Below are 23919 nucleotides of genomic sequence, written 5' to 3' on the forward strand. Positions count from 1 at the left end.
AAGAACAAAGTAATTTAGTCTCGAGTCTAATTATAACTGTACAAAAATGTATTCATCATTTTCTAAATCAAGTCAAAATGTTGCAAGCAGATGTCATGTGACCCGCCAATCGCATGAATTGGAGGCCGATTTGATCGCTTTAAACGGGTCTATCCTCAAAGTAAAGTGCGTAATAAAGCACTTTCAACACGTTATAAATAAAATTCATACGAACAAAGACAATTTATCAATTGAATCTCGATTGTCGGGGCAGACTACAGTAGTCGTTGTTTTTCCGTTCTCGTTCCGAATGTGTAGTAAACTACACTACCCATGAAGCCACGCGGCACAGAACCATGGTTCCTCGCTGCACGCAGAGCAGACAGCAAAATTAAGGTTTTCGGAACTCTGAGAATGGCCCAAAGTTTACTCCTGATTATTTTACTTTCTGTGGGCGCTGAATCTACTCCTAAGAGTTCAGGTAAATCTGCTTACCCATTTATTTGACGGTGTTTTGTACTGAGACTTGCAGAGATGCTTTGTTAGCAAGTGACCTGCTTCTGTTTACATACGGCAGGTGAAGTTAAGGAGACTGATATTGTTTGACTGCATTTCATTGTGGCAGTTTATATACCCTTTTAACTGCTGCCATATGCTTTATAGCAGGCTTCGAGTCTCGCTCCCGCCACGATGACAGTTGGTTCGTCTCCTTGTGGCACCAGAGACTCTACCTGTACTCTGCTGCCGCTGTGGCTTTCGCGTCTTGGTTCTTATACAAGAAGAGTTTTCAAAGTGTGAGTGTCCCGTCTCGTGTAGTTATTTTAGTAATTAGATGATATGTTTCTGATGAGTCCACCAAGCCCGACTAGAAGTCCTGATGTGTAGAGAATAGTTTGGATTTTAACTGAGTGTTTGCATTTTCTTCTTCACATTCTCCATCGTTGGTGATTTCCCTCAGGGGTCGCTACAGCAAGTCAGCCTTCTCTGCCTTAACCAATGTTGAACATCCACAAGTTACACCGAGATGTCCTCCTGCACTATGACCCTCATCTCCAACATTCTCAGTCCAACACCGTCCTCTCTATGTGTCCAAACTATCCTTCCTAACTTCTCCCCTTCCAACTTCTTCAAACTCTGACTTCTGAGTCCACTAATGTCCTATAAAATTTGTCCCCCGTAGGCCTACCTTTTCTTCACCTGCCTTCATGTCTTCCTACCACTGACTGCCCCCAAATACTCAAACTCCCCACTGTAGGACAAATAAAGGACATCTGCTCTAATCTTTCACCCACTCCTCTCCTCTCAACTGACCTTCATTCCTCTTCTCACAAATTACTATATCATCCACAGACATCACTGACCGTAATGAATCATCTCTCCCCTTGTTGACCAGTCTGTCTCCTGATCTAATCCCACGCTCACCTTGACTTGAGTTCGAGATATAACTGCATTGATGTGCTGAGCAGATCAAATGATTGGGTGTGATTTCAACTAAAGTGTCATCTTCCAGAAAATCTCCGGACTGGCAATGGTGGAGAAGAAGCTGCGACCAGACACCAACTCAGACGTTCACTTGTCGGCTGTAAAAATCTTCTTCGGCTCCCAAACAGGAACTGCAAAAGTAGGTTTTTGTCTTTTCCTGTGTCCACTGTTGTAATCTGCGATGAGTGTTGAGGTGACCCAGCATGGCGGCTAGATTGTCCTCTTTTGTGACTGAATGATGTCATTCTGTTGCTACTCAGAGCTTTGCTCACGAACTGTCCGACGAGGTGAACAGCCTTGGAATCCCTGCTGAAGTGATTGACTTGAAGGACTATGATCCAGAGGACAATCTGGCTGATGAGGTGGGTCACAAGTCAAGCTGCAACAGCATTGATCAGTCCTTCAAAATCAGCCCACCATTTGTCTATAGTGAAACAGCACTATCTGACATGTAATGTATGTTTACTTGTTTTATAGTTACTTAACAGTAGTTTAATTTTTCACTTGAGTTTACAAGCTACACTTAACATCGCCCTCTTCTGGTTCTTTCTCTTTCTTAAAGTACTTGTTTGTGTCGGCCATTTTGTTGTTAGTGTGCGAGCAGGTCTGTGTGTGTGTTTCTGGTGGCCACCTACACTGACGGTGAGCCCACGGAGAACGCTGAGTGGTTCTGCAAATGGCTGGAAGAGGCGTCCACGGACTTCAGGTACGGGAAGACCTACCTGAAGGGTCTCCGGTACGCCGTCTTTAGCCTGGGAAACTCCGTCTACGTGGGACACTACAACACGGTGAGCGACGCTTCAGTCACCTGACCTCTGATCGTGTGCAGCCAAATCTCAAAGTCCTATCTTCCTCTGCAGGTGGGTAAGAATGTGGACAAGTGGCTGTGGATGCTGAGTGGTGTGCGGATTATGAGCAGAGGAGAAGGCGACTGTAACGTCGTGAAGAGTCGTCACGGGAGCATCCAGGCTGACTTCCAGGCCTGGAAGGAGAAGTTCTTGATTCGCCTAAAGGAGCTCTCCACGGGAGAGAAGAAGATGAGCAACGGAGCCTGTAAGAGCAGAAACTCCAAGGAGAGTCACAAGAACGCACAGAAGAACAAGGACCAGTGCTCTGAGGTATGTTGAGATAATATCTCTGTCGTTTGACCTCTTGGCTTTGTCCGACTGTTGTCTCTGGAAGCAAATGTGAAGCAGCGGGGATGATGTCAATAAGATGGCCCATTCATGCTCCCTTGCACGAAATTGTATCCATCCTTTTCAAACAATATTGCCAGTATCAATCACATGCTTCCATGCGTTCTTTATGGTGGTATTGTTTTTCATATATCCACCGGGAGCTGGAGGGAGGCAGCCCAGGCTGCCTTTATTGTAATCGAAAGTGGCAGCGACTTCAAACTGCAAAGCAAATGACAGACATTAAAGAGGAAATTGGAGTTGTTGGAAGTGGTGGTCGCTGAGGCCATTAAATTTATCGCAGCGGGAGGACGGAGAATTTCCATCAATGTTATGTCTTCGAGTTTCATATAAATTTCGGGTAGTAACAGCAACACCGCCACCTATGGTTTGTGGTGGTACTGCTCTGTTTGGCCTGTACCGGTAAGCTTCGTGCTAACGTGCAGAAATATGGAGGACATTAACGCAGAGCACAGGCAGAAGGCTCCGTCCGGATTTGTATGGAATGTTGAGAATAAATGGCCTTTAACTCTGGCTCTGTAGTTCTGTAATTCTGTTTTGTAGTTCTGTAGCCGTACCTTCAGAAAAACAATCTTTTTTATGAAATTGTGTCATCAAACATATTGAAACAAGTCACTGTTAAAAAAAAATCTGTGATGTCACAATAGTAACAAATATAATCATTTCCCTACAGTTTTACGTCATTTCTCAGTGAAACAACCTCTTCTTCACATCTTACACGAGTGGGCTATGGGTGCTTTCTGCCGCCAGTGCCATCTGCTGTCCATGTGAGGTTATTACCCATGGCGAATTTAACACCAAGTATATACATTGGTTGGACAAAATAATGGAAACACATTTAAGCTTTTTTTAGATTTAATGTGTTTCCATTATTTTGTCTAACCCCTGTAGCTAAAATAAACGATTGTGAGTGAAAACTTTGAGAACCACTAATTATAAAAGTATAAATCTGATCAGTGTCCTTCATCAGCTCCTCTTTAATATTTTTTAAATGGTTGGAGACTTATAAATATGCTGTTCATCCTGCTATTGTGCGTCTGAGTGAGCATGAGTAATGAGTATGAGTCTTAAGCTCATACTAGGTTTTATATCTTGTTCTCTCTTGCATCCTCGCTTTGCTTTCATTGTTAATGTACATTGTGTTCATGTGATTGTCCAAGTGAGAAACACATGTAACTGTGATGCAGCTCGTGGAGCCAGCTTTAAATGGAGTGTATTCACCGCTACAGTTGGATTTCTCTTCTGATCCCTGTCCACTCAGTGGCTCCTCCACAGCCGAGGTCCATCTGTGCCCGCTGAGAAGGTGCTGAGAACCTTGAGGGCCAGATGAGTGGCTCAAAAATGAACAAGGACTTTAACACAACGTTTTCCAGGACCGACGGTTCTGGGTTGAAAGAACAAGGTGTTCCGATTTACCACTCTGGCTGTGTGCAGCCTGATAATAAATGTCCTGACATTTTTTTTTTTTTTTTTGGTCCATCAATGTCGCACTTTGCTTCTCACCCATCATCAAGAAAACACATTTCGTAAGTGCAAATGTATTAGAGGCACACATGTACACACTCACTGCCACACATGGATGACCGGTTGTCATAGCAGCGGACACCTTAGAGCCAACTCTCGCTGCGACTTCTTCCCGCCGGTCTGCAACACTCTTGCGTGGTGACATTCAGCCGGAACAGACAGAGGCTGCAGCCACGGCTCCGTCACCGAGTCACACTTTGACTAGAAGCCTCATTGCTGTGTGTTTCTCTCTGAAGTTAGAAGCAATCTGTTCCCTTCCCTCCACCGCCCTGGTCATCATGGCAGCGCCACTTCCACCTACGTGGGCTGTGTTTCTCCGCCGCCTCTTGATGGTGCACTTAACTTCACATTTACGGACTTGTTTTCCTGAGTGGTTGGATTCGAAAAACACTACTCTGTTTAGAGGGAATTCAGTTGCAGAAGACGAATTGGAACAAACAATGTTGACCTGGGTTTTAAAATGAAAGAGCTGAGATAGAAGACAAAGCTCTCCACTGACATTTCTCCTCTCACCTGTGGTCCTCAGCCTTTTATACCCATTCATGCTCAACTTTATAGACAGAGCCTTCTGTCTGTGCCCTGCCTTCATTTCCTCTGTATTTCTGCGTGTTTCCATAAACTTTACGGATATGGGCCAAACAGAAATGGAAACCAAGAAGGCAATGTTGCTGTTATTACTGATACCTAGCACTGAGGCATAATGGCAGAAATTCACCGTCCTCCGGTGGCGATATATTTAACAGCCTCACCGACCACCCGTGGATATATTGGTGAACAACAATACCAGCTCAAAGAAGATCGCATGCTTCCATGTGGAGACTCAAGACTCTGCTCCTCCAAGTAAATACAGTTGAGTTGGCTTTTGCCAGGATGTCTCCTGGAGTAGTGTGGTGTTCCAGGCCGCTACGTGGAAGCCCCAAAGCAGATCCAGGACACAGTGGAGAGGCTCCAGTTGTCCTCAGAGGAGGGTTCTGAGGAGTCTGGACCTCTTTTCGTTGACTGCTGTTCATTGTTCTTTCAGGATGATCTGTTGGAGTCAAGCACTGATGAGGAGTTGGGCTCTCAAGGCGAAGCAGAATCTGGCTCTGTGGTCGACGTTGAGGATCTGGGGAGCATCATGAGCAGTGTGAAAAAAGCCAAGGTCAGACTGGTCCCCCCCCAAAACGGGGCTTGCAGCTCTGTGAACACTAATGCGCAGTGCTCTGTCTGGTCATGTAAATGATGGCCCAGAAGATGTGGGTCCTCAAACTGGTCCTGGGCTCTTTTTTTCCTGCTACTTTAAACTTGAATGATCTTGCCACCGTTATCAGATACAACCATAGATTTTAAGTTGTTTTGTTTTGGGGTTTTTATGACATTGCTATGCTGGTTTTATCTTACATACAGGAAAAAAAATGGACTGTTTGGGATCATTGAAGAATTCCTCACAGGAATTATGATGTTTGTTTTGGGAGGTGTAGATGTTGATGAAAAAAAAACCAAAAATATGACTCACTACTAGAGCAGGAACTTGAACATTATTACATCTAAATGACAATAAAAAAAACTTGGAAGGACCGGTTTTGGTCTGAATTGCAACAAGCATAGGAGTGACGAAGAACCGTGTCACACCTGAGGAGTAGATGGAGAAGGATGAGGTTTTGGGAGGTAATCAACTGTTTAATTGAATGCTGGGAAATGATCATATAAGGAATTGTCACCGAATGTCCAAATGATGACCACACTGGTGTTCAGATGAGCAAAGGAAGACCCTTTAAGATGAGAGTTGTGAATGGATGCTGCCGCGTTAGTTGCTGCTGCAGTGTCTCTCGGCAGCCGGTCCATTTTCTCTGACTCCTCAAGCAAATCTGTACTTCAACGTCCTGACAGCAGAACGGCAGCAGCGTCATCTAAACTCGGAGCAGCGGCGCTGCTGACAGGGAAGCAGCAGATGGGTTGATAGACACCAGACCCAGGCAGGCGAGAGCTGGGGCTTGCGTAAGAGCCAGGACGCCCACTTGACACTCGAACGAGGAAAGATGAGTGAGTGGAGAAATGAAGGAAGCGGCTTTATACGACGTTGTGCAAGAGAATGAGTTGTGAGGTGTGATGAAGGGGATGGGCAGATTCACACTCTTTGATAAAACGTATTGCTGCAGCTGGGCACTCCTTTGATGAGGTGACGTGTGCTGGATATTCTGACGGGATAGAAGGTCACGGAGCAGAAGGTTCTGGCTACGAGCTCAGATCACCTGGCCACGTTAAGGTGAATCAGTCCATTGTCAAGCGTGAGAACCGGCACAAAGTGGTTCTCTAATCCCTCATGTCACGCTCTGATGGTGCGCTGTCTCCCTGAGAGACCAGCCGGAGAACTGATGCGAGTCAAGCTTCTGTGGAGCAGCTGCAGTTCTGCTCTCATGAATTTCTAATCTTCCACCACGAGGTTGAGGTCAGCTACAGGAGGAAGTCAAGTTTGATGTGAAAATGCTTCCCGTCGTTTTGAAGGGTTCAACTCCTTCGACCCGTGAGTTTCAACTGCCCTCCCTGAAACGGCTAATTGTGTTAAGTTCCGAGAATTCAGACACTAACCTTGACTATATTTGTGATATTTTCTCAAGCAGCTACATAATGATTCTGTTAGCTCATGATTTAAATTTTCAAACCTCACTGCTTCCATTTCCTTCATTGTGAAATTATCCTGATATTTAATCACAGAATTTGCACTTCTTTAATATGAGTTTAATCTGCCATCATTGCATTTCAATCTCATTATTGTCTTTTATTCCTCATCATTTTGACCTCATTTGAGGTAATTTGGCAATTTCTATTGTTAAAATTGTTTTATTCGATAAATACTTACCTTTATATTTATAATTTGTTTAAATATATTTTATTAAAAATTTGATCGCATAATTCTGATACGTTTGGCTTTCTATTTGATCATTCAGTATTATTATACAATTGTTCTTTACTACTCTTTATTCTTTACTTAGCTACTCAAACTTTTTTCCTTATTAATTCTGACTGCAATAATTATTAAAAATTATTATTTTTTTAATTTTGATTATTTTTTCATCCGTTTGAACTGTCTACATTTTCTGGTTATTTTCTCTACATTGATATCTTTTCTTGTATGTTTTTTTTCCCCTCATAGTTTTGACTTTTTCTAACTATCATAAGCTTTAATATTTGTCACGTTAATCATCATTTTTCAAGACTGGTTAAGAGAAGTCTAAGAAATTAGATTCTGGAGAGACGTCTCTCAGGGACTGACCAGAACAAATGTATTAGTCAGAGCTGTTTGACGTTGTAACTGGAGTCAGAGACAAAGATACTGAGGTTGGGTGTGTCTAGAAAGTACAAGGTCATAAATCAGTCTGTCAGGAGGAGGGACAGGAGGAGAAATTTGGAGACAAAGTTAGGGAGGACGTGGTTTGAACTCGTGGGGGATGAGAAACAGAGTTGGACTGTGATGCTGAGATGAAGAAGAGGAGCACCTCCACTGTGGTCTGTTGAATGACGTTTGAGGTCAAACTTGGGCTGCTCTTCCTCATCTCGCCTGGAATCAAACACTCACTCAATGATCTGTTTGTTGAGACAAATGGATGTTGTTTTTTCATAATCTGTCCCAGCGAGGCGGTGCTGGAACTAATTAGTTTGTTCATTAAACACTTGCCAGCGTCCAGAGATGCCTGCTAATTGACTGAGCTGCTAACAAGCCCGAGCAAGAAATCCCCTCAATGAGAAGATGCCGACAGTTTCACAAGGTTCCTCCGGGATCTTCTGAAAGAACGTTTGATAATGAGACAAACCTGTGAATCTGTGAAATGTACAAGTGTTTCACCAATATCATGATGTCACATGTTTCACAGCGTGAAGGTGAGGAGCGAGGAGACGGCGCCACGGTGAGACTGTCCAAGGTCAACGGGGTGAAGAGAAGCGACGGCGACAGAAGAGAGATGATCACGCCGGCCCTGAGAGAGTCACTCACCAAACAAGGTGAGTGGCCCGTTCTGAGGACAGTTCTGTAATTCGTGGTCACCTGACGTGACCTGCATCGCTTCCCAAGTAAAGCTCTGTGGCCCCGGGGTCGACCCTCAGTCTGGCCATCGGTGCTGTCCCCTGTTGGCTCTGAGTGAAGATGAAAAGTTGTGTCCTCCACATCACCACCCCTCTGTGCCCAAACTCCTAAATTAACATCTTGTTTTTCTCTTTAATCTTGTGTCAGATATCTTCTGGGCTCGGCTCTGGCCCCCCGACACGCCCACTATTTCCTGTAATCTGGAGCCAGAATCTTATTTTAAGTGGAGCATCTTTGTCTGAAGTGCAGCGTAGACTGAGCTCTAATGGAGCCGGTAGTCCTCCTCCCCATCGATCACACTCCAGATATTTTCAGGGATGTAAAATGTGTGTTTGCTGTAAAACAGGAGACATGGTGTTTATCCCAGAGCTGCAGTGACATCCTCCAGACTTCTGCAATCCTGCGACAAATAACTGCAAGAAAAACCTTCTGGTCCTGTAAAGGCTTCAGAATCTCACTGGATCATTGCCTCAGATGGAGATGGCACAAGGTTTTATCGAGGTTCAGGAAGACGAGGACCAAATAAGTTTACAGCTGAGCAAATTCTCTGACAGCTGATGCTCATGTGTGAATGAGATTTTTACAGCTTCTGGTTTAAAATATTGAACTGTGTAGGCTTCATTTGTAGCTAATGATAGAAGTTTGCTGTCAGGGATCTCCTTCAGTTTTAAACCAATCCAATGGTGTGTTCAGGGTCAGGTTAGACCAGTCAAACTTATGATGATGATGATGACATCGTCCTCACTGCTCATGAAAGAAACAAAAGTTCAGGTTAGTCAACTTCAAACCTGGTATTGGTGAAGGTATTCGGAGTAGCTAGTGAAAGAACTATGGCCCTTGTCCAGTGGCACGTTTGTGACGGAGAGATTACTATTCCATATTATGAGCATGTTGGGATAAAACCAGAGGTAAAGAGCTGTTGCTTAAATTTAGCATCATTTTGGAGTTTCATATTTTGATTCTTAGCTATTTGTAGTTAGTCTTTGAGTTGTAACAGAGGTTTGGAGTTGCTGTAACATTGTGCAGCTGTCATGTTGCAACTCTTATAGACTCTTAGTTGTAGCTGTGATAGTGTTTTTTTGTATTTGAATCTTGAGCTGTTGCGGACTCTTGCATCTGTTCTACGGTTTTAGAACTGTTCCACAGTCTTGTTGTTCTGGGCTCTCTGAGCTCCCTTATGTGCTTCAGTCCTCCATCTGTTGCAGTGTCTCAGAGCCATGCGAAGATGGTGGAGAGATGGACTCACTCACACTTCAGTAGTGCAAATAGTGGTATGCTAATGTTCTCCCTGGCTCTTCATGTTGATCTTTGTCTGTTCAGGTTACAAACTGATCGGAAGTCACTCTGGAGTGAAACTGTGCCGCTGGACCAAGGTAATTCTCTCAGACGTGCAGCTGAAGGTATCGTGAAGGTGTTTAACGTCCCTGTCTTGTGGGTCAGTCGATGCTGCGAGGCAGGGGAGGGTGTTACAAGCACACCTTCTACGGGATTGAATCCCACCGCTGTATGGAGACGACCCCAAGCCTGGCCTGCGCGAACAAGTGCGTCTTCTGCTGGAGGTGCGTGTTCCATTACCATCTTCCAGGCGATGGTTCTAAATGTGGTAAACACTCCATCTCTTCTGTTCTGACCAGACATCACACCAACCCGGTTGGCACTGAGTGGCGCTGGAAGATGGATCCAGCTGAGAAGATCCTGCAGGAGAGCCTGGAGAAGCACCAGAACATGATCCGACAATTCAGAGGTGAGTCATGCTGTGGATCTCCTCCCGACCGTTCGGTAATCAACTGGCTGCTTGGTTGAATATGCTATTGTTTCAGTCTCTCTTTTCTTCCTCTAATAACCAATAAGTTGTCAATACCTGATGCCTCCTGCTGAGAGTGATGGAAGCAGTTAGTTGGTAAATCTGAGTATTTGTTTTCGTAGCTTTCCCACTGATGTTCTGTGAGCCAGTAACAATCTGTGTCCTCCCTTCCTCTTTCAAACCCACTGTTCTTGTTCCGAGTCTCCTCTCAAGTCGACGCCGTGAATTAAACATTTCCTTCTGTGATTCTTTCCACTGCGACAAGAAGAACAATTGAAAGCGACTTGACTCACAGAGCTCTTCTGTCCAAGCGCTTTTGCAGTTTAACCCTCTGAAACACTCTTGTTTCTATTATTGGAACGCACATTCAGATCCGGATGGTCGCCGGGTGAGCGTTCTCATTCTCAATCTGTGTCCGATTTCTGTTAATTAAGAAGAGCAGCGCGTCCCTTCTGATAAACTCGACGTGAAAAAAAAATCCACTTGAAGCTCAAGTTCAGTGAGAAAACTGCATGAAAATTTAATAGAATATTTCATGATGAATACTTTCACTGATATATATCCTTTTAATGAGTGCGCGCTGCTCCGAGAGGCTCTCCAGGGGAAAGTTGTGCTTCGCTCCTGTGCTGGAGCGTGACGTATCCGAGAGAAGCATTTACATCACTTACAGTCGGAATGCGATTTATGGTCTCATAAGATCACACTTCCCGGAGTCTGCTGTGCATGTAGCAGCGCAGAACACCTGTGACTCATGGTTGCTCTGATTTGCGGTCTCCTACAGGCGTCCCCGGAGTGAAGCCTGAGCGCTTTGAGGAAGGTTTGACCGTCAAGCACTGCGCCCTCTCGCTCGTGGGGGAGCCCATCATGTACCCCGAGATCAACACCTTCCTTCGCCTGCTACACTCGCACCGCATCTCCAGCTTCCTGGTCACAAACGCTCAGTTCCCTGAGGAAATCAGGTAGCGCCCCGGACACTGTCCGTCCTCAGGCAACGTTGGTGTTTTAGCCTTGATAGACACATTCCTGTGGAGAGTGTAAAGACTGGAATCTGTTGCAGTGGAGGTTCACCACAGGTTCAACTCCACAAGGTGACTCCTGTTTTTCTGTTCCGACATGTCTCTCCTGTTGAAGAGAAAATGTGCACTTGGTGGAGTTAAAATTCACTTCAGTTTCTGCCAAACAAGTACAACATAGTTTCATCCAGTGAACAGTCACACAGGTCAAAATTCTGAAGTTAACTCTTAATGCTGCTGAGATTCTTTTTTTTGTCAGAAATGATAAACGTTCTGCATGAGGAGAACAGCCAGGAATAACGACACTAATTTTTCCAGAGTTATTGAAGATTACTAGACTATTCATAGATCATTTTTGATGTCTGGATCTGCGCTTCACTGATAAAAATCTCCTTGATTGTCAGTACTCTCTTTCACTTTCTTTCACTTCAATGTGGTGTCAGAGTAGAGTTCCATATTACGCAGCATGTTTCCGCTGTTTTCGTGTTTACTTTTGGCTGTGAAACGTCACATTCTGTTAGAGCTGTGGCGCATGTGCATCATCAGTTAATATCTGAGGTGACGATGACTCATAGTGTCAGAGAGATACGATGATCAAACCGATGGTCATGAATAGGATCGTTCTCGCGACACACGTGTCGTGCGGCCGATGACGGCCCCTTGAAACGTACTTCTTCGTGGGTCACAAACCAGCTATTTTGTGCATAGTGCTGACAGCTGAGAAGAAAACAGAGCATTGCCTGAGGTGCAGAGGTGCGAGGCTGCACAGCAGGAGGAGAGTATGACTCAGGCCACCTGAGAGTCCAAAGGGTGAAAAGTTCCTTAGACTGCTGTATCTTATTTAAAACTCTTGTCCTGCCCAGGACTTTGGTTCCAGTCACTCAGCTGTACGTGAGTGTAGATGCCAGCACTAAAGACAGCCTGAAGAAAATCGACCGTCCGCTTTTCAAAGACTTCTGGCCACGATTCCTGGACAGTCTGCGAGCCCTGGGAGAGAAGGTGAGCCATCAAGTCTGGTTTGGACCCAAAGATGTTCTTTTACGATGTAATATTCTATTATTTCCTGCCCTAAGAGAGTCGCATACCTGAGTGGAATATTTATTTATGCTAGTTGTGCTGCTGCTGCTGAGGCAGTCTTGTTGTAGCTCTGTTCATATCTGTTCGTAGCATGTGGCCTCAGAGTTGAGTGATTTGAGCAATGAGGGGCATCTTCTGAAGATTCTTCTCTCAGGTTTTTGGGGTCCAGAGGTGAGAGATGCACAGTGCTGTTAGTTTATAGGTCGATCAGGGAAACATTCACCCTTTCCGCTGGTTTTTCAGTGTCGGGGTGTTTTTCGTGGTTGTAGTAGTTCTGATCATCCTGCTAGTTTCACTCTCGAATCTCTCTAGTCACCCTGGCTCGCCTTCCTTCAGGTGGGCTGGTAGAACCTCTCTGTTGAGGCCTCAGCGACCTGACTAGGAAAGAGTGCGGCTGTTTGTGGAGCTGTGCCCAACTCTGGTCTGTTTACCCGTCCTGAAATGCACCTGCTGTCAGCGTGCTAATCCTCCTCTGTGGTCAGTCTCTTCTGCACGTCTCCCTGCCAGCTCTCCTGGGATGATGGATTTGTGGTCAGAATTTAGGATGAAGGCACCTGGAATGGCCTCTCTGCTCCGTCAGACCAATTATGCACTTGTGTGCCACTCAGAAAAGGAGCAGGTGTTCCTGAAAACCCCTCAGTCAATGAGGACGACCTCATCAGCTTCTTCTCTCTCGCCTCGCTCTCTCTTCTTCCTGCTACCTGTCCCCGCTTCATTCTCCACGCTCAGGATTATCCTCTCTGCTGATTTACCGTCTCAGCAACAGACTCCTGCTGTTCCGCTCCGCAGCTCTGTCCACTGCACTATTCTCACTTCTTTATTCACAGAGAAGTGCTTTTGGGAGGACGGCTCCCTGATCACGTTCCTCTGGTTCAACTCCAATCAGAGCGTGACGTTCGTCCTCTCACTCACGGCTCCGTGACACGTGAACGATTTCCGCTGTCTCAAACACGAGTGAGATGGCCTCCCAACACTAGATGGCAGTATTTCTGCTTTACCTTATTAAATACTGTTATAAGATAATGTTATGAGTGGTGTTGAGGTATTGAGTGTGAACTTGACCCACGTGCTCCCTCCGGGTGTCCTGCTAGTTTCCCGATCCTCGGTCAGCTCTTCCTGACTGCGCTGTCTCTCCACAGAGACAAAGAACAGTCTACAGACTGACCCTGGTCAAGTCCTGGAACGTGGAGGAGATGTTGGCTTATTCAGAGCTCATTGCTCTTGGACAACCAGACTTCATCGAGGTCAAGGTAAGATCCACCTCTGCTGCCTATTTCACCTGCTGTTCAACAAAATGAACCAAAAGGTTTTTAGCACTTCGCTTTCACAATAACGTCCACGTGGGTTTGTTTGGATTTTAAGGCTTTAAAAGTATTGGTAAAAGTGCAGTGTTTTTTTTTGGCCTCTGCTGCGAAAGTGCTTTTCTGCTTTCGGAGGGATTTTTTACATCAGATGAAGCTTGACAAGTCCAACTCCTGGCCGCGACAGGATCATTAATAAAGGGTTAACTCTGCTGAGGAGCCCTGGACCTGGACCGCGTGAGTTGCTCCTGGCTCTGACTCAGGAGCGGGACATTTTCCTCGCTGGTCCAACAGCTTCAAGATGGCAAACGAGTAAATGAAAGTCTCCAGCGACGTGTTGGTGAAGTCAGTAATCGTGGCTGTGGAAAATGAATCTCTGCGAATGTAATTATCTTGAAATTATGAGGCAGGAGGAAGGAGACCTCATTAAAACCAGTCATATTCTTATGTGCTTGACCTCAGCGCTGACCTTTAATTAGAGAGATGAAGATGACGTCATGAACGAAGTGGTTTCATTTCGCTCGGGTACAAACATGCTAATGAGCCACCATGATGCTGTTTGAATCTGTGGGTTCTGAATGACTGAAGCTGCTTGGATGCTGGTTCTGCTTCAGCTCAGGTTATTAACACACGTCAGTCAACCACTCCATTATGACCTGGCTGCTGTGTGGTTACTGAGGACTCTCATCCTGCCATATACTGCCCTCCGGTCTTCACTCATCTGAAGTGTCACCAGTCCGTCCTCTTCTCTTCTCTTCTCTTCTCCTCTCCACTCCACTCCACTCCGCACTGCTCTGTCTCTCCACCGTGTGTCCTCCTGCCCATGAGCCACATGGACTCCACTGAACAGATGAAGCCTGCAGGCAGCTGAGCTGCGGGCCAGATCCCGGTCGCGCCGTCATGAGCTCTGTAATTGGTCTTCCAAGACGGCCTGCTGACAGAATGAGGGAGCGCCAGTTGACCGACAGCTCCCAAGCTTTTACTCCCGAGTGCCTTGGAGACGGACGGCTGGTTATCTTGAAGTGACTGTGAAGAGTCGCTCAGATTTGTGGTGCAAATCGAGAGACTTGTTTTTTAATAAATATCTGAAGTGTTTGTTTAAATTCTACCTGTGGAAGTTGAACATTCCAGACCTCCTGCAAGTTGAAGTAGGACTTCACCAAGTTCTTCTTGGCCATGATTTGTTATTGGTTGAGTGTTGTTAGTGGTTGATTTAGTAATTTTTAACATGGTAGTTTAACAAGTCCCAGTCATTTATCACATCCATGTCACGTCCTAATTAATCAAATCATTCATTTTAGATCAGAGTTCTTCAAGGGTATTTTTTACTTGATAGAAGTCGATTTGGGACTTGTCAATATGCCAAGTCTCTCTCTTATTTCCTCCTACACCAAGTTTTTTGGGGACTTTTAAAATGTACAAGTCATTGTACTTGGTCCATTTTTGACATGGCAATTTAACAAGTCCCAATTCCACGTTCCATGTCACCTTCCTTAGATAACCAATTCTTTTTCGGAAGTCTAATTCCCTCCTACTGTTTTTTTTTCAGACAGTTTTCTAGTCCATTCCACACACATTAACAACTCAGACTTTTATAACTCTGTTGTGGGTTTACCAGTTACAAGTCACAAGTAGTAGTAAACCTTATTTTAAGTCCATGTTATGATTCCTAAGTTACCAAGTCTTTTGTATTTTTTATTTTTTATTTTTTTACTGTTCAGAAGACAGTAGTCCAACCTTGACTCAGTGATGATATTCAGGCTACAACAGTGACATGAATGTTGAGCACAGGTCCAGTCAGAGTGAACCCAACATGGTGAAAAAACACTCCCTGACTTGTTTGTGAGCTCCACTGTGTTGGTCTGAGAGAAGGGTTGTGGGAAAATGTCTGATTGTTAGACAGCACCGCAAGATTGCCTCTCAATAACCACTTTCTGAAGCTGGAGCGATTCTCTTCACGGAGCTCTGAACATCCTGTTAATATTTAACCTGGGCCACTTCTGTCCTCCAGCTGGGAGGATTAGATGAGGCAGACGAAGGATCAGGTGTGGCCTGAGTGAGCGTCCTCTGAGACTCGCACGTCTTCAGGATAATGCAGTTCTCTCACACCTCTGTTCCCTCCTCGGCTCGTAAGTGGATTAGTTTGAGTCCGAATCAGACCCTGGTTTACAGCAGCAAGTAGATTGAGTAGACGTGTGGAGGTATATTTCGATGAGGGAGTGAGAAATGGAAGAGAACTCTGGACAGATGATGTGTCAGTCTCAGCCCCGCCTGCAGGCACGACTCCCAACCCTGTCTGAGACATGAGCTGCTCCTCAGGTTGCGTTCAATTCTCCACCCAGTCGGACTTGAGATTCTCTCCTCGCTCAGTCTCGCTCCATTATTTATGAAATGTGAACCTTGACAAGTGGAGTGTGTGGAAGAGAAGGCCGCTGAATGTGATGAATGGAGTATATGCATTTAATTCACCACCTCCTGCTGAAGTTCTCTTATTGACCCGCTAACGATTCCATCATCCTGTGCGGCACCAAACACTGTCACCCGTCGCCGCATGAGCAGCGGTGTGATTCATCTGGGCGGCGTTTCTGCCGCCGTCTGCAGCTCCTAACAGGAAATTGATTAAGGTGGGACGGAGAAGATCATCGCTCACTCCGTAAACAGGCCAGATGGATATATTCATCCAACATATCTGTTGGTGGATATGGCTGTGAAGATCCACACTTCCCATTCTCCTCTTCTATCACCATCACGCACTGTTCCCACGGTGACAACAATCATCTTGAGTTGTGTCTTCGAAGAGCCCTCCCCCCCCCTTGCTATCTCCCTGGTGGATCCATTAAAATGATCTCCATTCACTGGTGAAACATGTTCGTGGATCCTCATTCAAGCTTTGGAAGCACTAATGGGACTTCTCAGCTTCATGAATGCCTTTCTTTACAAGGTTTCTCATCTTCTAAAGTGATGTTAAGACTGCACCACAAATCTGTAGCAACATCTGCCACCTGTTTTAGTGCAGGTTTCTGCCATGAAGACATGAACATTTCGATAGCGTCTCAATTGAAAAGCTCAGAGTGTCCGCGCAACAGTCCACCGATGTGTTTCTGATCGCTGCTTTGGTCTCCCGGCCCCAACAGACTTCAGTCCTCACATGTGCGTATTCTTTGTGTAGCCTGAAGTGTTGCTCATTTTGAATCTGATTTGCAAATGTCTGTATAAGTAAGAGGTGACATTTGCATGTCAAGTCTTGGTTCTTCCGTCTCGAGTCCAAATCAAGTCTTGAGTCTTTGGTCACGAGTCTAGTCTCAAGACAAAAGACTCTTAAATGCATTCATTTGAAGGTTAGAATGTGAATCACTGATACTCAGCTCAAAGTACAACTATGCATCTACATGTGTTTCTGTCCCTGGTCACACTGGGATGGTCCTGGTGGTCCTCACATTCAGCTTCACTTGTGTTTAGTGACTTAGAAGCTACCATGTATTTCAGTCTCTTCCTCCATGTGTGGCGTCTTGGGCAGATAAGAAATCTTAATGTCTGTGGCCCCATGACTTAGCTGGATCTTTAGCTTCAACTGATCATGTATTGCACATCCTCAAGTGTCTGGAGTTGGTCTTCGATACACACCTGACTCTGCTGCTTCACCTGCAAATGCATCCAGCTCATTCCTTATTCATTGCACTCCAGTGTTTCCCCTAGGTTTTTGTGTTTGGAGGGGATGGACCTAGTGTAATACTGTAATAGTTTACAACATTCGAAACAGTGATGGGAATTAAGCAATATGCATAATTCACATTGATGATTGGAAAATATACGAAATAAAATTACAGCCTTTTTACTTTACTTTTTACTAAGAACTGTACAGAATTATTTAATATATATTTCACTTAATAATCTATTGTGTTCCAAATATTTGTCTAGAATCTTCATATACAAGTAAACTGACACTGTTCCAGCTTGATATTGAAGTCACATTACACAGTGAGAACTTACGTTTCTTTCTCAGACGACACTGATAATTCTTTCTCAGTTTCTTCACTTGACCAGTGTGTAGTCTCTGAAATCGGTTTCGCCAGGTTCTCTCTCTGTCCAATTTGCTCAATGTTTACGTGCATTTTGACCTTTTACGAGCGATGTTTACAGGAAGAACACTTCTTTCTGTCATGCTGAATGACTGAGAGCCCGGTGTATTGTGTGTGCCCAGCGTCCGTTCCCGCGCATTGATTCAGCACTGCTGAGAGTGACACACAACGAGGACGAATCCACCCAGAGAGAGAAATAACACGTTGACGTGTAAATGGGGAAAAAAATCCAGGTTTTTGAGCTGATTTAACAAAAGAACAAGGTAAAGTTCTACAGCAAAGGCACGTTTCGAAGAAATCAAAGTGCACAATGCAACTGTAAGTGTGTTTGTGGTGACCCTCTCATTGTTCTCCTCATCCCTCCACACTGAAGTTGCTCTTCCTGCGGTGCACACTTGCAGCTATTCTCAAAAGCCGCCGTCTCGGCCCACGTCTGATGAATGGCCACTCTAATCGCTCCTGAAATCTTAATTACTCCCCCGATGCTCTTTTGCTCTCGTCAGCTTCGGAGTCCTTTGAACACTGTTTTCCTCCTCAACTGTCTCAGATCATCAGAACTTGCTGTGAGTTTTCAAAACTGAAGTATGAGGTCTAAGGGTTAAAGCCACTAGAGGTGAGGCTGGGCTTAGGTCTGGTGGAATGAGGGCTCTCTGCCACTTGCTATTGGTAAAAAGTAATCCTCCTTGGTCACTCCGCTTCTGAAACACCACAGATTTCATCTGGTCATACCGTCTAAACCGGATGTTGAGCCGCTCCTGTTGTGTCACCAGCCAACCCGGCAGTGAGAATCGGTGCTGTCACCTCTGAAAGTGGAGGATTGTGTTGCCAAATGTTTCTCTGCACTTTTTTTTTGCAATTTGCCAGAATCTTGTCAGCGTCCAGCAGAGTTCGATTCGCCTCAGAGGTGCATTTTTATATTTAAAAAACACATTCTATTACATCACATGAAAATCATGGTTCAGGCTGCGCTGCAGTGTTTGCGCGAGTCACACGCCACACAGTGGCTCTTCACCACAGTAGCCGAATGTTGCCTGGTTTCTTTATTGTTTCCCGCTGTCTTGTTGAATCATTGTGAAGTCACACTCGACGCTTTATAATAGCGACCTCACTACAGCGTGAGTGCTTGTGTTGTGTTCAGGGAGTGACGTACTGCGGGGAGAGCTCAGCCAGCAGCCTCACCATGGCCAACGTGCCGTGGCACCAGGAAGTGGTCGCCTTCGTCCAGCAGCTGGCCGACATGCTGCCTCAGTACGAGATCGCCTGCGAGCACGAGCACTCCAACTGTCTGCTCATCGCTCACACCAAGGTAGGACCCTGCACACACAACAGACACCCAGTCGCTGGCTCCAAACTAGAACGTGAACAAGAACTGCCGTCGAGATTTAAATGCAAAAAAACTAATTGAATTCTAAAAAAAAAAAAAATCATTCTGAAAAAGTTTTCAATACAGCGTGAGAATTAATAGTAATATGATTTTTTTTTCGGTTTCAAATTGTATTTACAAATTCCAATTTTTTGCTCTGCGGGCGGAGCCGAATCAAGACAGCATGACAGCGCTCAGAACCGCAGTTTGGCGTGTGATGTTTACAGGCAACACGGATATTGTGATGCTGTAAAAACACAGTAATATATGGATTAATTCCGTGCATGTCCGAGTAAAAATGCAGATACAACACACTGCTCCAATGTACATGCTATTTAGGGTACAACTTGTCATCAAACACCATATAAAAGAAGTAAATAATGCCACGCTGTATGATGTGATGACATTTCAAATGTCCAATTTCCTCCAACGACACTGAATGAGAATGCACCCTCATGTAAGAACTCAATTTCATGTGCCATTTCAAAGTAAAAGCCTTTTGAAAATGACAAAATACTTACCACCATCGGCTTGACCACCTTATTTCTATCACCTCAGATGTGATATGAACGTCACCTCAGATATTAAATGATGGCGGCCCTCCGCCACGGCTGTAGCAGAATGTGCCGTTTCGCAGCCAAAACAAAACATGAAAGAGTGTTGTCATGTTTATTTTACAAGGAAACAGCGGAAACAAGCTGCATAATACGGAGCGTCTCGCTTGATCCACACTGCTCTCACATCAAGTTGAACACAGTGAGAGAGATTACTGGCTAATCTGAACAAGGACACTGAACCAAACTGAAACCCAGTTATAATGACCCAGTTGTTTTAACCCTCAAAATGAGGCTTGACAGTGTGAAGACCGGCCAAAATGTCTCTGTTGATTTAAAAACTCATACAGGTTCTCACAAAGATAGAAGTACAGGAACAGGTGAGTCCTGCATCTCCCCCCCAGGATGAACACTTGTCTCCTGCTCTGAGAATCTTCTCCAGCCCAGAGTGACAGTGACCTCTCAGACACCTTCTGAGAAGAGAGGCGCTCGTACCCAGCTGACGCTGCTTTGATCCACCTGTCGCTGTTGGTTTTCTTTTCCTCTGGTTTTCCAGTAAATGCAGCTCCATCTTCTCCTCTGCGTGACTTCACGGTCTGAGAGCGAGTGAGAGAAGGTGCATGTGTTTTCCTGTGCTGCGGCCATTAGCGCTTCCATAGATGATCTGCGTGAGAGCGAGCAGGAAGTGGAGGAGAGGGAGGTGAAGATGATTTAAGGCATCTGAGTGTTGGCACAAAAGAGCAGGGAAATGTGTACATGAGGAGACAGATTTGAAGGGTCCGGTGTGGAGATGAGGTTCCCTCCGGCTCTAACCCGAGGAAGGATCGACTAATGCATTCGAGAATGTAGGTGGCGCTCTTATGTGTCTAGGTGGTGAAGATAGCAGGGGCGTACAAGTCCAGCCCAGCATCTAGACTTGAACAATACCCAAGTTTAAAAATTGTTCTGATGATTGATCCAGCTGAGTTCTGGCTCCGTGCTCACGGTGGTTCCTCCAGAGCCCATCTCCCTCTGTGGTCCTCGGCAACGAGGCTGTTGTCTAAAACAAGCTCCTTTTGTTCTGCGCTGCGTCCTAGTCGCTCGGAGACCAGAACTGCTTGAGCCGATTAAACAAATATGATGCTGCTCAATAAAGCGTCTGTCTTTGTTCCTGCCTTAGTTCTTTATCGTCCTGCGTTTGCTTTAATAGCAGCGAGATCTTCTGCATCTGTCGCTGAGTCAGCTGTGATTCCAACCATGCTGTTAAGCTCCTCAGGGTGGGGATGAAGTTTCCGTGAGTGGGTGTCAGCGGTGGTGTTGATGAGGAGCTTCTGGTCCTCCATGATCTCAGAGGAGCAGGGCAGAGGTGAGGCTTGAGAGGTCACAGAGGGGTCAAGGAGGACAGCCTGTCACCTTATCTGCAGCGGAGTACCAGACAGTGATGGAGGCGGGTGAGAGAGAGAGAGTTGGTTTTCCAGGAGAAGAGCAGAGGGAGGACAACCTGCCAGAGAGTGGAGGAGGGCACTGTCTTTGGGTCTCATGTAATGGGACGGCAAGTGACTTGACCTCACGAGGATGAACGAGTAGGAATGTTGAGGGTGAAGGTTAAAGAGGTGACGGCCGATGTGTTTGGGGAACTTCATGCCACCAGCTGAGAAGACAAGCCATGTTAAAAACCTCTCTGCTGCATTTGGGATTCCACCCGAGCGAGTGGTGGGGTTGAGTCCTCGGCTCCACAGGCGCCCCCCGGCGACGACCTGCTGCCATGGACTTCTAACTCGCCTCAGGGACGCTCCACGCTCCCACTAGGGGTCACCTCAGGTCACGCCCGGCCACTTAAGAGGGACGACTGGGGTTCCTGCTGAGACAAAGGTCTCAGAAGTTCAAGTGAGAAGTGACTTTGCGTCACTGTTTTGCTCCGTCTCTTTTCATTAACCAGAGGGGCTGCTGGGAACACAGAGCTCACTTGTCAGACAGATTAGCATGATTATAGAGGGGCTTGTGTTGACGGCGCCCCCTGCTGCTCCAGAGCACTAACACACTGCTGCTCTTGATTGTCATGTGCGAGTCGAGTGCGAAGGCAGTGAGTACACAGGACTTCGGTTGCCGCCTCACCAGTAAAGGTTAGTGTCTCTGAGCGTTTCTCTCTCTGTCTCCAGTTCAAGGTGGACGGTGAGTGGTGGACCTGGATCGACTACGACCGGTTCCAGGACCTGGTCCAGACTGACCACGAGAGTTTCTCAGCGCTGGATTACATGGCTAAGACGCCCACCTGGGCTCTGTTCGGAGCCCGCGAGCAAGGCTTCGACCCGGCCGACACCCGCTTCCAGAGACGCAACAAAACCAAAGACGTGTCCGGCTGCTGATCTGGCACCAAAAATGGACTTGACTTTTTTTTTTACTTTTGTTTTTTTAATTCTTGCTGTAGTTTTTTACCCATAGGGCAAGTCAGAGCATTGAGCCCTTGTTGTCAGCACTGACCATTTTCATCCGTCCAACACAGCTAGAATTCCCTCTGAAATCATTTCAGCAGCTGTGAGTAAAACCTGAAGCTCAAGAAATTACAAAATGCCTCGGAGGGTTTGGTGGTCCGGTGTCAGCGCCGGTCCACTCTCTAAACACAGTCAGATCAGCCGCCAAGATTCATTCTCATCAATGCTGTTTTTTGATTTTGTCACTGTGTCACGAGTTCATGGAGAGTGACGGATGAGTGGGAAGCAAATAAATGAGCTTTTATTAAAGCAGTCTGTCTTTGTTCTGTTACACACTCACACACACTCACACACTCGTCTCTCGTGCGACAAGGTGGGAGTTTGACATTTCCAATCTGGCTGCAGCACTCAGAGGCCACAGCAGTGCTCTGATGGAAGCAACTCTCCTCGCAGCAGAGAAACACACTCCGGTTCAGTAACCCGACAGAACTGGACCTGGTCTGAAAACTGACCAGTGTGTGCAAACAATTCGAGTCCTCAAATGTTAATGCAGAGCTTGAGTTGGCCTGACATTCGCTAGCTAGAGTGGAGAGTGAATCTAGACCCCCCAAAAAAACTATGGTTGTTTTCTCTTGTATTCATACTGGGAGACCATTGTCTGTATTTGCCATCAATTTCCTTCGTTACACTGGTGTTGGGTTACCTTCGGTCCCAAACACACACACACTTGTGCCGCTGGGTTTGTGGGGACATTTCTTTTCCATAATGGTCTCAACCTAAATCTAAACTACTATGATGACCCAGTTGTTTTGAAATTGAGGCTTTACCTTGTGTCCCCGCAACACATGATGTCCCCACAAGTCCACACACACACCCACATGGTGAGAAAAATTACATGACACTCTTCCACACTAAAGTGCACACCACCAGCATTCACACACTCGTACAGACACACTGGGCTGAAAATACAACACTGAAGACCCTTGAACACAGGGGAAAACCGTCACACAAAACATCACCACTGGAAGTACTTGTCAGTCAGGCAGTCATGCACGTGTAGCATACTGGAGAGATGGATGAAGTACTGTACTGTTCTTTTACTTTTATGTTTATTTTCCATCAATCCGGTGAATAAATGATGCTGTGTGTGTGTCAGTGTGTGTAAAGTGAGTCACGTGACAGGTGGGTCTCATCTGGAACCCAAGTTAGTGACCTTGTAGCTCGACCTTGAAGCTGTCAAAATAAGTCAGTGAAATGAAGGGTCTAATAAAGGCGTCAGCTCCATAAGATTCACTGGTGAAATCACTCTCGGATGTTTCTCCTCCTCTCAAGTGGAGTTTATTCGGAGACACTTGTGTTGGGTCTCTCTGCAGCCGAGGCTCCACCCTGAGTCTCTCCGGGACGGCTGAGCTGTGATATCAGAGTGAGTCCAGACTCCAGCTGCTGACTGGTTTCCATCTGCGACCTTGTGCTTCTCATGACTGAAGACAAAACGCTGAGTCACTGTCTGTGCTCACCTATCGACCCGCCGCAGGACTCTGTGTCTCAGCATCACGTTCCTCCTTCGTCTGATCTCCTGCATCAGTCTCCATTCTTGTCACTGCTCTGGCTGGGATCTCTGGATTTCTGGTCCACCGCCAGGCTGGAAGTCGTCCTTCTGTCGCTGCGATCTGGAGAGAGGAACGTTTGATGAGCTCATCTATATTTACTGAGCGAGCCCGCTGTGATCGGCTTCACGCCTCGTTTGAAGGATGTTTCTTCACAGCCGCTGATCCAGAACATGTGACGAACAGGCGGCGAGGGACGCGAACCCTTCAGAGGCTGCTCCTGTGAACATGGTGTACCGCTGGAGAACTTCAGTTGGTGCGTCCACACGCTGACCTGCGTCCTTCTCCTTCTTCTACTGTGGATCTCTGTGAAACACCAGCTCTCTAACTCCTCCATTCGACACCTTGCTGAACTCCAAAAGACACAGCTAGAAAACCTCTACATCCTGTTTACATCCAAGGACGCCATCTTGGAGTGTGTACGCAGGGTGGTTACGAGTTCTTGACTTGTAAATCCAACAGGTAACTA

The 23919-nt window shown here is 46.0% G+C and overlaps 1 protein-coding gene across 3 annotated transcripts; it reads left to right on the forward strand.

Moving 5' to 3' along the window:
- The first annotated feature begins 244 nt into the window (after positions 1 to 244).
- tyw1 (tRNA-yW synthesizing protein 1 homolog (S. cerevisiae)) lies at positions 245 to 22152 on the forward strand. 3 transcript variants are annotated; one of them, XM_053872503.1, is made up of 16 exons: positions 245 to 460; positions 643 to 773; positions 1490 to 1600; positions 1722 to 1823; positions 2055 to 2249; positions 2322 to 2579; positions 5203 to 5322; positions 8033 to 8159; positions 9562 to 9614; positions 9682 to 9800; positions 9876 to 9985; positions 10827 to 11004; positions 11922 to 12057; positions 13275 to 13385; positions 18654 to 18821; positions 21571 to 22152. In XM_053872503.1, exons 1-16 carry the CDS (start codon positions 313 to 315, stop codon positions 21775 to 21777), a joined length of 2274 nt encoding a protein of 757 aa, XP_053728478.1. In that variant the 5' UTR covers positions 245 to 312; the 3' UTR covers positions 21778 to 22152. The 3 variants fall into 3 exon arrangements, with proteins under 3 accessions (XP_053728478.1, XP_053728479.1, XP_053728480.1); XM_053872504.1 differs by having other exon boundaries at positions 646 to 773; XM_053872505.1 differs by lacking the exon at positions 643 to 773.
- The last annotated feature ends 1767 nt before the right edge of the window (positions 22153 to 23919 follow it).

The sequence above is a fragment of the Synchiropus splendidus genome, chromosome 8 (genome assembly GCF_027744825.2).
Source record: "Synchiropus splendidus isolate RoL2022-P1 chromosome 8, RoL_Sspl_1.0, whole genome shotgun sequence".
NCBI classification, from domain to species: Eukaryota; Metazoa; Chordata; class Actinopteri; order Syngnathiformes; family Callionymidae; genus Synchiropus; species Synchiropus splendidus.

Excerpts from the sequence above, each read along its gene's own strand:
- tyw1 (XM_053872503.1), top strand. The coding sequence starts at position 313 with ATGAAGCCACGCGGCACAGAACCATGGTTCCTCGCTGCACGCAGAGCA. Across the intron at positions 9,615-9,681 it reads AACTGTGCCGCTGGACCAAG|TCGATGCTGCGAGGCAGGGG; the intron begins GTAATTCTCTCA and ends CTTGTGGGTCAG. Across the intron at positions 9,801-9,875 it reads AAGTGCGTCTTCTGCTGGAG|ACATCACACCAACCCGGTTG; the intron begins GTGCGTGTTCCA and ends TGTTCTGACCAG.